The sequence below is a fragment of the Bos grunniens genome, chromosome 24 (genome assembly GCF_055505025.1).
Source record: "Bos grunniens cultivar Pamir isolate PY7600 chromosome 24, Bosgru_T2T1.0, whole genome shotgun sequence".
Classification (NCBI taxonomy): domain Eukaryota; kingdom Metazoa; phylum Chordata; class Mammalia; order Artiodactyla; family Bovidae; genus Bos; species Bos grunniens.
The window spans coordinates 50,597,389-50,612,063 of record NC_141188.1 but is presented as its reverse complement, the minus strand read 5'-3'; the positions used below and the strand labels follow the sequence as shown (position 1 = coordinate 50,612,063).

At 39.7% G+C, this 14,675-nt stretch overlaps 1 protein-coding gene across 10 annotated transcripts in view; it reads left to right on the top strand.

Annotated features, from left to right (window-relative positions):
• The window catches only part of DYM (dymeclin), a 393,514-nt gene that overhangs the window by 63,126 nt on the left and 315,713 nt on the right, over positions 1-14,675 (top strand). For all 10 annotated transcript variants that reach the window (XM_086373423.1, XM_086373422.1, XM_086373425.1 and 7 more), the window contains 2 exons: positions 50-183; positions 10,654-10,726. In XM_086373423.1, coding sequence (XP_086229549.1) covers positions 50-183; positions 10,654-10,726 — 207 coding nt within the window. The remainder of the gene's footprint in view (positions 1-49; positions 184-10,653; positions 10,727-14,675) is intronic.

The window sequence follows — 14,675 nt, the reverse complement described above, 5'->3', positions numbered from 1 at the left end:
ATTGTGCTCGTGATTAAACACTGATTTTTGTGTGATTTGTTCTTTCTAGCCACATCTTCATCTGGCAGACACACAATGCTTTGTTTATTATTTGCTGTTTGCTGAAAGTGTTCATTTGTGAGATGTCAGAGGAAGAGTTACAACTTCATTTTACTTATGAAGAAAAATCTCCTGGCAGTTACAGTAAGTCTTGCCTTAGATGACGTTCTGGGGGTAGCATGTGTAACATAAGGATAGAATTTGAAAAATAAAAATACAATTTTGAAAATTCTACTTTTCCTCATAATTTTCATTTTTAAATGACCTGATACCATTCCTATTTCTTTGCCTATATTAATTTAAGCTAGCTGAGACTCATAGATTTTTTCTTTCTTTTTTTTTTTTTTTAAATAAGGGAGCTGGTAGGATTGAGACTTTTATTTATTTTGACTTCTGTATATATCACAGATATTTCTTTTTTTAGGAAGCAAATGTTAATTTAAATGCCATTACTGGGCTTCCCAGGTGGCATAGTGGTAAAGAATCCTCTTGCCAAGGCAGGAGACGCAGGTTTTGTTCCCTGGGTCAGGAAGATCCCCAGGAGGAGGAAATGGCAACCGCTCCAGTATTCTTGCCTGGAGACTCTCATGGACAGAGGAACCTAGCGGGCTGCAGTCCGTGGAGGAGGGTGGCAAGGAGTCAGACATGACTGAGTGACTGAGCATGTGTGCATGTACAGTAGGCTAGTCCTATTAAGGGAGACAACCAATCAGAATTACAGACTTTATAAATGTTAAAAGTTACTTTCGTGGGACATAACAGTCTCTAAGTCTGGATATATTTGGGACTCCTTGATCAGAAATAACAATTTTATTTTATTTTGCTTTTATTCATCATTTGTTCTTTCACATCAACCTACATACAAATATTCAATGGCAAGAATGTGACAGGACCTCATTAAGAGCACAGTAAAATATAAACAAAAAAGGTGGAAGCTCAAGCTTTATTTTTTTTTAAAGAAGTAACAAATAATTCTAAGTTATAATAAATGCTACAAAAAAACCACATTTGATATGAAGACAGAAAATAATAGATTGGAAATAAGATTTTTCATTCTTCTTGACTACAGTAATCTTTTGTTCTTTGAGAAATAACATTTTAAAGGATAGTTTTATGATGCCAAAGTGTATTGTCTTTTTCTGAAGTTATAGGAAGAGTTTATCATTTTCTCCTGATACTGGTGAGAATTTCTTTTTCCCCAGAAGTTAGGAGGGCCTATAATTTTCAGGATCAACTGCTGGTGTTTCATTTCTTAGCATTAAAACTTACAATCTGGAAAATAATGAGATTATTAACAAATGAAATACAAGGAATGTAGTTTTTAAAACTCTATATTTAATTGAAAGATAATAGCTCCACAGTATTGTGTGGGTTTCTACCAAACATCAACAGGAATCAGCCATAGGCAGACCTGTGTCCCCTCCCTCTTGAACCTGCCTCCCACCTTCCTCGCTGTCCCACCCTTCTGGGTTATTACAGAGCCCTGGTTTGAGTTCCCTGAGTCACACAGCAAATTCCCGTCGGCTATCTGTTTTACATACGGTAATGTGTATGTTTCCATGTTAACTCTCTCTTACATCCTTCCCTCTCCTTCTCCCCCACACCTGTGTCTATAATTCTGTTCTCTCTGTCTGTCTCCTTTGCTGCCCTGCAAATAGAAGGAATGTAGTTTTGCATCTACCTTTCATGTTTGCTTCTCTCTTTATCAAGGCAAAGGCACTTTTGCTTCTGAGTTTCTTGGGTTCATTTTTTCAAAACATGTCTGCCTTCATTGGGCTTTCTTGCCCACATAGGGCTTTATACATTAATATATTTAATTTACTACTTTGATAATCAGCCTTCTATATTTGTTAAATATATACTGGTGTTTAAATGATTAGAGCTTTTAATGGGGATTGTGCCTTGCATGTGTTAGTTTTGTTAATGTTAGGCTTTGTCTTTGTGGTCCCAACTGTGCCAAATGTAGTTCTGTTAGTGAATTGCATTCCTTTCCAGGAAGTTCTGTCAACAATAATGGAGTGAATGTTCATCCCCACTGAGCCTGAGAGCATAGTCCAGCCATTACTTGCAAACCCAAAACTTTGTTTTGCGTTATGTGAGAACAATTAGGGAAATGTTGTGCTTTGTTTAATATAATATCATTTTTATTTTAATATAAAAGCATTTATTCATGACTTACCATTGAGAAGACTGATGTGCTTGAGAGATACAGTGTACACTCTCGGTCACCTGTGCTGGACCTGTACTCCCCACTCGCATCCATGCTTGAGAACCATGGTTTTGTTGTACATCCCATCTGGCTTCATGTCGAGTCAGGGCAGATGACACTCCTCAGTCATGGCCACTTTATCACGATGGTTGTCTCACTGAAGGAGCCGTCCGTGAGGGTGGGTAGTTGATGGTTCTGTGTGTTGACAGACTGTCCTCTTCCTTTATTTGCTTAGCAGTTCAGGAGATTATAATGCTCTTTTGTTCTTTTCATTTGCAGCTGAGCTGCTGTTTGTCCACCAGCTTAAGTCCAGTGGACATCTTCTTAAGGTTAAAGACTTGCTGTTTTTGGCATATGTAATTTTATTTTCATCTTAGCTTTAGGTTCGTTTGAGACTCCTTATCACTACTGTAAGTCTTAGTGACATTGATATTTTCTGTCAGTGTCTTTTTACAGTTTATAAAGGTATGATACAATTAAATGATTGCACAGATACTATTGAATGGAAAAAAATGGAACCTCACTGTACGGTAGCTGAAAATATTCATTGATTAGCCAGTGTATGAATATTTGACTTAGTTGTGTGAAAGACTGTTTAAGAATAGATAAATATACAATGGTGAGGATTCTTTGAAGGTTAAATTGACAAACGTAGAGGACTGTCTGCAAACAACTGAACAAATCATCTGAGGCGTTTTAGGATTGTTGGGTTATTGTAGCATACTGCATTTTTTTGTTTATCCCAATTCACTGCAATATTGCCATGATCAGATGGGTATTGCTGCCATATTCAGTGAGGCTGTCTTTATGAGGGTAAAGTGACTCTCAGTATGCTTTCAGTCTATAATTGAAATATGTGAAGATTTCATATTTGAACATTTTCCTGTGGGCTCTGTATGAAGTGGTAGTAGATTGTTTGCTGGAGGGAATTTGTATCATTATGCAAAGATAGCTCTTTCCACGATTCCATGCTTTCAGGAATAAAGGGACAAAACCAGCCCTAGGCAAAACTGTGAAGTACTACACAATTGTCTGCATTCTCCCTTTGCTTTCAGTGCAAGTTTTTCTTTCCTCAGTGTTGGTATTATGTCCTGTTCTTGCTGACACAGTAACTGATATTTTACATTTTGTATGCATAAAGCCAATATTTTAAGTCCTTGGGGACCTAAATCTGTTGCTGGTTTCGTTAAGCATTTACAGTGGCTTGTTTCCTTAAGTCTTTGATAATGCTGACTTTGAACTTCTATTTGTTTGATCTTAATCTAAGGCCCCAAGTAAGAGAGGGATTTGCATTTGCTTCTAAAGGGACCCAGAGACCGCAGCATCGACCACTGTAGTCTCCCTTAGCAGTTCTTGGTTAATGGGGCTGCCAAGTTCAGTGTCCCAGTGGCCAGGCTGAAGGCTTAGGTCTCCCAGTAGCTGGCTTCATCCTCAGGGACACCCTGTCCTTAAGAGTTTGCTTCTTGCTCAGTGTTTTACTTCAGATTCAAGCCACAGAGTGTTCGCTTGTGGTTATTCTTTTTGGTTATGGTGCTGGGGTCCTTGGGAGATTTCCTTTACTTTCTGGAAGCCCATTAGTGCACTGAAGAGTTTATTTTAGCCAAGAACTCATTATTTTTGTACAGGAGGGCTCTTTGGAGTAACCACTCCACAGTACTGCTGCCAGTGGAAGGCAATTATAGTTTCTTACAAAGTTTAAAATGAATTTTTCAAATGAGGGAAGATATTGGATATTGAGAGACTGAAGATAGAAGCAAAAAAGAGGCAGCCTTGGCAGGGAGAGCTGGGTAGAGCAGGGACTGTGGGCTTGAGGGGCCTGAGAACCAGTTAGCACAGCTCTGTGCAGATTAGAAAAGAGACTTGTCAAGTCCAGGTAAAAGGCTTGCTTGAGTACGTTTTGTTGGCACAGAGTAGTTCAATATATATATATGTTTAAAATTTTTTTTTCATTTATTATTTTTTATTGGCATCTAATCGCTCTACCATATTGTGTCAGTTTCTGCTGTACAACAAAGTGAATCAGCTATATGTGTACATATGTCCCCTCCCTCTTGAGCCTTCCTCCCCTCCCCTGTATTTATTTTTTAAAATTATTTATTTTGTAGGACTTGATCTCAAGCATAGTGGATTAAATATACATGATCATCTTTGCTGTCTCCTGAAACCCCCAGAAAAGTAAAGGAATTTTGAACAAGTTATGAATTTATTAGGTTAAAGAGAAAGAGGGGGAGACAGTGTTAATCACAATTTGCAAGTTGGAAAACTGAGTGATGCTGAGCTAAACTGACCACTGAAAGCTGGGAGCTAAATGCCTTCAGGGTTGGAGAATTCCAGAAACAAGCCAGTTCTTGCCACAGAACTCTGGAGAGGTTTAGGAATTGGAAGTGCCAGGTGTCTCCAAAGGCAGACAAGCAAGGGGATTGACTGGAAGGTCTCTACTTTTGTGACGTGCATCATGGGACCACCCCTTTCCCAGTTTAATACTGAAATCTGTTCTCTCTCAGAGGCTGGACCAGCGGGTCCTCCCTGTATAAGTTCTCGGACACGGTGGAGGCAGTGGTGTAGGGAGAACAGGGTTGGGAGAAGAGGCTACATGTAAAAGAGTAAGGTGTCTTGACTTGGCTTCTAGAATGCTGACACTAGTGGGGTTTTACTCACTCCACTCCCTTTCTGCCATAAGTGGATACTCTTCTGAATAAATGAACCAAAAAACAGGGAAAGACTCAGAGAAACTGACATTTGGGTGCCCTTCCATGAAGCATCTCAGAGCCCTCCGCTGGCAGCCCCCGCGTGGCAGGCTGTGCCTCTGCACCTGGAGCTTCTGGCAGTGTGTGCCACCCCCTGGCAGGTAAATGGGAGCCAAGGATCCCATACAGGTGAGAAAACTTACGATTTATGAGAGACCAAAACGAACAAGAAAAAATTATATGAGATGGAAATTTACGGGAAAAAAGTCTGTAATCACACCTCTGGAACACAACCACTTTCCTTCACATTCACGTCTGGCTTAAAACTTTTTTGAAACTATTTGGAATTACCTTCCAAATCTGAGGTGTGTTTGGAGGTGCTTAGGCTCCCACGATGGCGGGCTTTACTGCTCTTTCTCCGCTTGCTCTGGTCCCTTACACCTGGGGCTGATAAACCAGAAATTGTGTTGGGGGCACACAGTTGTGTTGAGTGATATGTGTTTTATTTTTGTCTTAACATAAAACTTCATAGTTTAATCTCATTAGTTATGGATAAATAATACAAAAAAAACCCCACAATAGTTGAAAAATGTGGCTCAGAGAAAAAAGAAAGTGTAGATTTAGCATAGATTTATTCTTTTAAAATATTCAGCTTATAAGATTTATAATCTGACTTTGCAGAAAAATAAAGTGTTTCTAGGAATTCTTGACTTGTTTTTGGTCATATAATAGGTGAGAGTGTGATTCATGGTATTTCTTTCTCTCCCCTTCTTTTATGTAATCAGTGGAATAGAATGAATTAAATTTTACTAACAGCACATTTTATGATGAAATCTCATAGACTGTATTATCCTTGAGGGTAAACAGAAGCATTTCTGTTTGACCACAGTAATAGCACTCAACCAGAACTATTGCAGATTTTATTGGAATGGGTAGGACACAGGTTTATAAATATTGTAATGCATGGAAATGTAGACCAGTTTTATTTTTAGAGAAGAGTGAATCCATTTGCTTTTCCTTAACTGATTTATGGGGGCATGTTTGATTTTGCTAATTAGAAGCTTAAGTATGATCTTTAACACTTTAGGATAATGCCAGTATTAGCTTTACAACTAAAATAGACAGTAACCTAGACCCGCAGAAAAACCATGATTTTTCTGAGTGTGAGTTGGTAATAAGTATAATCTAGCTATGTGTCTTCATTTTAAGAGTCTTTTACTCTGAACTTTCAAGTCCTCTTTGGAGTGCGGCTCTGTTAATTCTGAAGTTTTAAGTACCTGTATTAGCACAGTGTTGGGCAGCATTGAGAAACTGACAGTTTGACTGTTTTAAATTAATTAATTTATTTATTTTTGGCTGTGCTGAGTCTTCGTTGCTGCATGGGCTTTTCTCTAGTTGCAGAGAGTGGGGGCTACTCTTTAGTCTCGGTGCAGAGGCTTCTCACTGCAGTGGCTTCCCTTGTTGCGGACTCTAGGGCACATGGCTTCAGTCGTTGTGGCACGTGGGCTCAGCAGTTGTGGCTCACGGACTCCAGAGCACAGGCTTAATAGCTGTGGTGTATCTTCCCAGATCAGGGACTGAATCCGTGTCTCCTGCATTGGCAGGCAGATTCTTTACCACTGAGTCACCAGGGAAGCCCTAGTTTGACTTTCTGAATGTAAAGAAAACAGCAGCCATTTGCTCTCTGTCTTTTAATATTCCTTTCAGTAACAACATGTAACCTGATTTAAGTGACCCGTATATTTCTTTTTTCTGGCTGCTGCTTAGTTTTCTATCAGTGATATTTTTTCCCCTTCCTTGAGTAAATGCTGTAAAAATTTTTCTTTTCTCCCTTTCTTCCACACCTGCCATCCCTCTGACTCTGATGGGAGGCATTTTATCATGACAATGTTTTATCATCTCTGGTTCTCTCCCTAAGGTCAAAATGAGACAGTTGAGTCTTCTCTATGATACTGAATGGGTGCCAAACAGAAAGCACTAACAGGGACCAACCACAGCTTAGTTTCAGGTGTAGATTATTAGAGCTGTGAAGTGACGTGAAAGTCTCTCAGACGTGTCCAACTCTTTGCTACCCCATGGAATTTTCCTGACCAGAATACTGGAGTGGGTAGCCATTCCCTTCTTCAAGGGATCTTCCCAACCCGGGGGTCGAACCCAGGTCTCCCACATTGCAGGAGGGTTCTTTATCAGCTGAGCCACAAAGGAAGCCCATTAGAGCTGAGTGACCAGAAATCTTGTCTTTCTCTATCTTTGCTTTCTTGTGTTTGTGCCTCCTTCTGCTGATACTCCTAGGGACTACTGAAGTGGCGTTTGGGCTTTAAAGTGGGAGAACCTCAAGGATGGGGTGAGGTTTCAGTGGCCTTGTTCTGCAAAATATTCTTAATAAAAGATTGTATTTATTCATTGTTTGAGATATTTAAGTCAAGGACTTGGGTATGTATTGATGGCTGTGTAGGATATCACCTTGTTGTGTAAAATGATCTGTGGTATTTCCAGTCTCTTCCTTAATGTGGCTCAGAATACTCACCAGGGATTTGTATGGTCTTCAGTGACACTTGGATTGGTTGACTGGATTTTTTTTTCTAGCTTTGTATAGAAACAGGTCTTTAAAAGTAATTTGTAAATTCCACCCCCACCCTCCCTTTGGAAGTCTGAATTTAGGTTAAATCTGAACTCTGCCACTTATTGTAGGTAAATAGACTCTTTGAGCCTTGATCTGTGAAATGATGATGATACCTACTCCTTAAGAGTTATTGTTAGGATTAATGTGGGCTAGAGAGAATGGAATGTTTATAATTTAAAGTATTAAAATATTTGGCTGGAGCTATAGAGGCAATTTAAAACTCTTTAAGAGATTTAAAAAAGCACACACCAACTCTGGTTTGTAAAACTTCACAATACAGTAAACACATTCAAATCTCTGCAAAGTCATTTACTCAGAGAACATCAATTTACTTTGTCATGGACCTGCAAACTGTAAGAAATGCATGAATGTGTTACTGTAATTTTTGGCAGGTGAGTTTTATATTTACTTGTTTTTAATTGAAACTAAGGAAGATGTTTGGCCTCATATGGAAGCTGAGTGATAAATGATGTGTGGAAAATAAGGCAGTATGAGTGACTTGCTTAATGTAAAGCCTGATAAGCAGTCAAATCTTATCATTCTTCACTTGCCTTGCAATTATTTGCTTCTAGAGTAACCCCAGAAATAAGAATATAGTATTATGCAAGAATGTTTTTGTTTTAGTAAGTGGAAATTGTCAGAAATTTCACTTGGAATTTGCTTATTCTTATCTTTAGTTTTGTTAGAACTTTGGCCTTGAAATGCTATGTTTTACTTGTATGAGATGGATTTATCAACATTATTTTCATTAGGATTACATTGATAACGAAGCTGTGAATGTACTCCTTAGTTAACTGGCTGTTAACTTGACTGAAGTCATGATTTGGATGGCACATGGATCCAAAGAGAGGTCTTTGTCACCATTTTAAAATTTGAAATTTAGATGTGTTTACATCCCTGGAGGGAAAAAAAAAATCCAATTAGGTGCCATCTGTGGGTCCTGAGCACTTGTTCCTTCACCTCTGTAATTAAAAAACTTGTGCAGGCTGCTTGGCTAAACCAGGGGTATGTTAGTAAACTGGTCAACTTATTTGGTCTGAAATGTTCTTTAGGAAATCAGTGAGTAATTCTGAAAGTTACTGGGTCTGGGTCACTACGTTCTCTAGGGTAAGGCATGGAATGACAGTTCAGCAAATACATACTGAGTATATATTATTAATACTTGCCACAAACCACTTGTTGGAATAGGTTATTAACTCGCATGGGTCATGTTGGACAGCTCTGGAGGAGAAAGATTGAGTTGGCTCTGACTTTCCTCCACTTGTTGAGCTAAGTGGTAGTGACCTACTGCTTCTAGAGTGAGACTTAACGTGGTTATTGAACTTGAGTCTTGCTGTGTATTCTTTTTAGCATTGATTGATGTCTTCAGTATGATTTAATATTCTCTTCAAGCTTTGCACTGACCTCTCAGAGGGCTGCTGTGCCAGTTACTTCTATTAATGGCAAGGCAGGAAGGAATTTCTTCAAACTGAATACCAGGTGATATTGTGGTCTAGAAAAAAGAATTGCTAAACTTCTCTTTGAGATGCCAAGTGCTTTGATGTTTTAGAAGCAACTGCTAAATTTGGACTTGGACACCTGTATTCAGTTCAGTGAACACGTATTGAGTGTACATTATGTGCCAAACTCTTTGTCTGTCTCTCTTTTTCCCGTAAGAGGGTCAACTCCAGTGCATGTATGTGTGCTTGCAAAGTTGCCTCAGTTGTGTCCGACTCTTTGCGACCCTTCGGACTGTAGCCCACCAGCCAAGTTTCTTTGTCCATGGGATTCTCCAGGAATACTGGAGTGGGTTGCCATGCGCTCCTCCAGGGGATCTTCCTGACCCAGGGATTGAACCCTTGTCTCTGGCATCTGCCTGCACTGACAGGCAGGTTCTTTACCACTAGTGCCACCTGGGAAGCCCCAAAGTCCAATAGGGGCCTGCAGGGGCCTGCTTTACTTGTAGCCAAAAGCTCTGGGATAATGCAGCCAGCACTTACAATAACAGACAGATGCACAAGGCATAGATGCTGTGCAGATGATTGTTTTTATTTAGGGTGAGCAAGAGAGTTGGGTGTGTGCCAGTGTTGAAGGGTATTCTGAGGAAGTGGATACTGGGAATGAAATGAAAAAGTAGTGGGTTAGAAAGAAGTCATAGAAACTGAGGGAAGAAAGAATTTCATAGATATAGGTGTCAGTACTGGAAAATCTCATGGGTGGAGGAGCCTGATAGGCTACAGTCCATGGGGTTGCTAAGAGTCAGACACGACTAAACGACTTCACTTTCACTTTTCACTTTCATGCATTGGAGAAGGAAATGGCAGCCCACTCCAGTGTTCTTGCCTGGAGAATCCCAGGGACGGGGGAGCCTGGTGGGCTGCCGTCTATGGGGTCACACAGAGTCGGACACAACTGAAGTGACTTAGCAGCAGCAGCAGCAGCGTCCAAAGCAGGGGGCCACATGTGATCCTGATTGACTTCATAAGTTAGAAAGTCACTTAGGTTTGAGAAGTTTGGGACATAGGAGCATTTCTGTTGCAACAGTAGTTTGCAACCAACCTTTGCTGCTTACTTTGTGACTTGGGAAAGCCATTTTGACTTTGGCTCTTTGTAAAGAGGTGTTTAGACTCTCAGTGGGTTCCAATCTATAATCAGTGGGACTCCATGAGTTCAGAGAAGGCACTTCTGGGTCTGCAAGGAGATCAAGGGTAAGGTCAGATTTTCATTGGGTGAAGAAGTGCAGGTAGTCTATTTCTGATTTAAAACAGCTGGAGCAGCTTGAGTTTTTATTTTATATACTTTGACTTCAGTATAACTTTTATTTGAAAAGACATAGTACAGTATAAGAAATTTGAAAACCGCTGGTCTACAGAAGTCATAGTTGCCTTCAGACATTAAAACCAATATAATTAATAGCTGGTGTTCAAAATTCCTCTACTAGATGAAGATTATAGTAGATGTTAACTTGCTCAGCATATAGATTTTATTCAGAGGGCAACTTAGTATCTGAGTTTCTGTAATAATGATTATTCTCATTAGAAATGAAAACTGAACTTCCAAACAACTGAATTCTACTTTATACTTTGTTAAAAAAATTTTTTTATATGTCTCACCAGGTTCTGACTCAGAAGATCTTTTGGAAGAATTGCTCTGCTGTTTGATGCAGTTAATCACTGATATTCCACTCTTGTAAGTTCTGGCTAAGCCAGGATTACTTTTCTCTTCTTAGTGTATTGAAGATGCTAATTGATCATGTTGAAGAGTTTGTGGGTTGTAGTACTTTCATGTATCGCTTTTATGTATGCCTCCGTGTACATCCATGGCCTTCTTGCTGTCTTGCGTGATAATAGTTAGACTTTGGTGACCTGTCATCAACACACGAATTTTATGTTGTTGAGGGGAAAATAAACTCTTCAGCAACATGAAGCATATGATAAGCACAGAATTAATCTGTGTAAATCAGGGTTTGAGAGAAAAGCAGTTTGAATCTGATACATACATGGTAGATATAGCTCTTTGTCCATCCATTATTTATTCTTCCCTTCTTCCTTGCTTCTGGATTTTATATCTGGCCTCTTTTGGAGAGGTTGGATTTCTATTTCTAGCTTCTCTTGAAGCTGGATGTGGTCAGTGAGATGTAGGGGGAAGTCCTCCAGTGAAACTTACAGGCACAGCTCTTTATTGGGACCTGACTCACCTAAGAGACATATTTATATTTTCATCTGTGAGAGCCCACTGTCCTATTCACCAGAGTGTGGGCAAGATCTCCTTAGAGTTGTGTTGGACATCTTGGCACCATGAACTAAGAGACTTACAGCAAAGTCTGCTTTGATGGCATTGAGCTGCTGAACCAAAGTTCAACCACTACCACTACCACTACAAAGATCTACCACTACCCCGCTCCTGCCCCCACCCCTGGAGTTCTCATATAAGAAAAATAGACCTTGTTTACACTGTTACAACTAGATTTCTGTTACTACAGCTGAATGCAGTTCCTGTATAATTCAAAATGTTTGTTACTTTTAAAACAGTTATTCTCAACCTTATTTGTCTCTCAGAGGAGCCTTTTTAGAATTTTTTTTTTTCTTAATTGCCTCTCCAGAGTCCTAATGAAATTTGAATACTACAGATACACTGAATATGTTTATATGCTATGACTTTCTGGAAGGCCATACATCATTATAATATCTGTGAAGTTTTTCACCCCTGGACAAACCAATTTTCACCCACTGGAGGGTGATCTCTTACACCCAGTATTGAGAATGCATATTTTATTATTTAAAAAAATTTGTTTATTTTTGACCACACCACATGGCAGGTGGGATCTTAGTTTCCTGACCAGGGATCTAACCCATGCTGCTTGCAGTGGAAGTGCAACATCCTAGCCACTGGACAAATGGGGAATTCTTGAGAATGCACATTTTAGAGGAGTTATTTTTTGAAATGAAAAAGTAGGTTTTAAGATTTATCATCACAAAATCTCAGTCTGTTTGGAGATATTGCTGGAAATAAGCCCTTGCCTGTGGCCCAAAAGGAAAGATGGGTATTTGTGAGAAAATGGGCCTCTGTTGTGCATGAGCGCAGCACTCAGAATTGTATTGTGACAGTTGCTCAGTTGTGTCCAACTCTTTGCGACCCCATGGACTATACAGTCCATGGAATTCTCCAGTCCATGGAATTCTCCAGGCCGGAATACTGGAGTGGGTAACCTTTCCCTTCTCCAGCGGATCTTCCCACTCAAGGGATTGAACCCAGGTCTCCCACATTGCAGGTGGATTCTTTACTAGCTGAGCCACAAGAGAAACCCTTGTATTATAGGTTTATTGTATTATAGAAAGAATTGTATTATAGGCTTAGAAATGAGAACCACCAAACCCTGTTGTGACCTGGTCTGGTCATGCGCAGCCTGGAAGGTAGGGCTGAGACAGCTGGGTTATCACTGACAGGGAAAGGGCATGGAGAAAGTGTCCCAGGTAGTGGAACTCTTTTGACAGACACAGTTCTTTACATGCCTGGTATCCTTTCTCACCTTCTTCTCCAATATTGTTGGGGTAAGTGTGTGCCCAGCTTAGTTTACAGGCTCTTTGGGAACTAAATGTGGCTCCTTGACAGTTTGGGCCAGTTACACGTAAGCAGAAGTCAGGAGCTTGCAGAGCATGTATCTTCAGCTCATCGCCCTTGGCCTTTCTCTTCCTACCTGGATGTGGAGGCAGTGCTCTGGCCTTCTTGAATCTGGGATGATGGGTGCCACACAGAAAGAACAGTGTCCCAGGAGCGTGGGGTGTTTGTAATGTTGTGGAAGGACTACACAAGCCCTTGATGGCTTATCTTTGATTTTCTTCTTATGTTAAAAGAGCAAACAGTTACTTTGGTTAAGCCACTGTGGTTAACTTTCTGTTACATATGGTCAGGTGTGGGAGGGGAACACACATATTGCTTGTTGTCAGTTGTTTAGTTGCTAAGTCGGGTCTGATTGTTTAGCGACTCCATGGACTGTAACCTGCCAGGCTCCCCTGTCCATGGGATTTCCTAGGCAAGAATACTGGAGTGGGTTGTCATTTCCTTCTCCAGGGCTCTTCCCGACCCAGGGATGGAACCCGCAACTCCTGCGTTGGCAGGCAGATTCTTTACATTTAGCCACCAGGGAAGCCCTGTGTATTGCCTGCCATTTGTTTATTATAGTACGTGTGAGGCTTCTTGTGTTTCTGATGTTAGTTTTAAAAACAGCAGCACCTCTATAACATTTGTTATTACCAAATACCAGCAATTTCATATATATCCTAAATAAGTTCCTTGTTTTTGTTACTGTTGTTGATAAAATGTTGTGGTAAAGTTAAGGGGGATGGAAATGATAAATCCCCTTAGATAGTAAATAAGCCGTGAATACAGTGTAGAAACCAGCCACTTAAACACTTGGAGAGCAAGTAGACAGTGTTGTAATATATCAAACATTTCAGTGTTTTAATGTGTTTATACTTTTTAAATGAACTGAAAATGCACAGACAACCAGATGTCTTGTATTATGTACACTCAGCTTTAACCAGCTGCTGAAACAATTTCTTATGATTTAATGTTCTTGGAACTCCATCCTACAAGAAGGTTTGTCTTGGTAACAGTTTCCATGTGAAACCAAACTCCTCTTCAAATGTTTCATCTATAACCATACGGATCAGCTTATAATTTAAGGAGGAATATTAACCTGTGAAAACTGGCGATGCTTTGACACACCTGACTATCATTTGTCTTGCTATAAACGTTGAAGTTTAATGTGCTGCCTTAGTGGCTGAATAGCAAGAGGTATCTAATTTTAATGGCCTTCGTGGGTAATTCAAAACTTTTCTAGCTTAAACATTTGAGACTCTGAAATCATTCTGTTAATATTGAATGCAAGTGATTACCAAGAACTAGAGTGATTACAAGAATTTAGAAATCTGTAAATTTAATTTAACTGATTCTTCATCATTAGGAGAACAGGATCAACTATGGTAAACTCCTAGAATTTCTAAGAATTCATCTGTAATGAAAAATTTTTTTAGGTTGTAAGTGGATTCTGCTTCTCAGTTTGGATTTGTTGATAAAATATTAGTTCTATGAGGTGTTAATCTTCAGTGTCAGATTAAAATTGCACACCTTCTGGGAATCCTTCCTTATTAACCCCATACCTCTCAGCTTTTATAAATATATTTAAAAGAAAGATTAAGTCAGACATGGTCTTGTGACTTGACATTTTTCAGTGTGTATTGGGTTGATCCACTAGAATTAAAGTGTCTTTCAAAAGTAAAACTTTGTCTTTTTAACTGTTGTATCTTCTTGATCTCAAGGAATTGAATGGGAGAGGAATAAGATATGATAAAGGTATGTCTCAAGACACTAATGGAGAGTGAAATGGAACATGGTTGGCAGGCTAGAGTTGAAAGCACTACACTTAGAATTTGGGACACTGGTTGAGGTCTTCCAGTTTTACCATAGAAGCTGGATGGAGCCCCCACGACAATACCCAGTGATGTTTAGGTGGGGCCCTAGCAGCGTAAGCAGCAATGTTGGATGGGCCCAGTACTTGATGCTTTGAGGACTGCTTAGGATGCTTTTCTTATTATGAAAGAGAGTTTATTTTGAGAGCTTGAACAGGGTTTCTTTC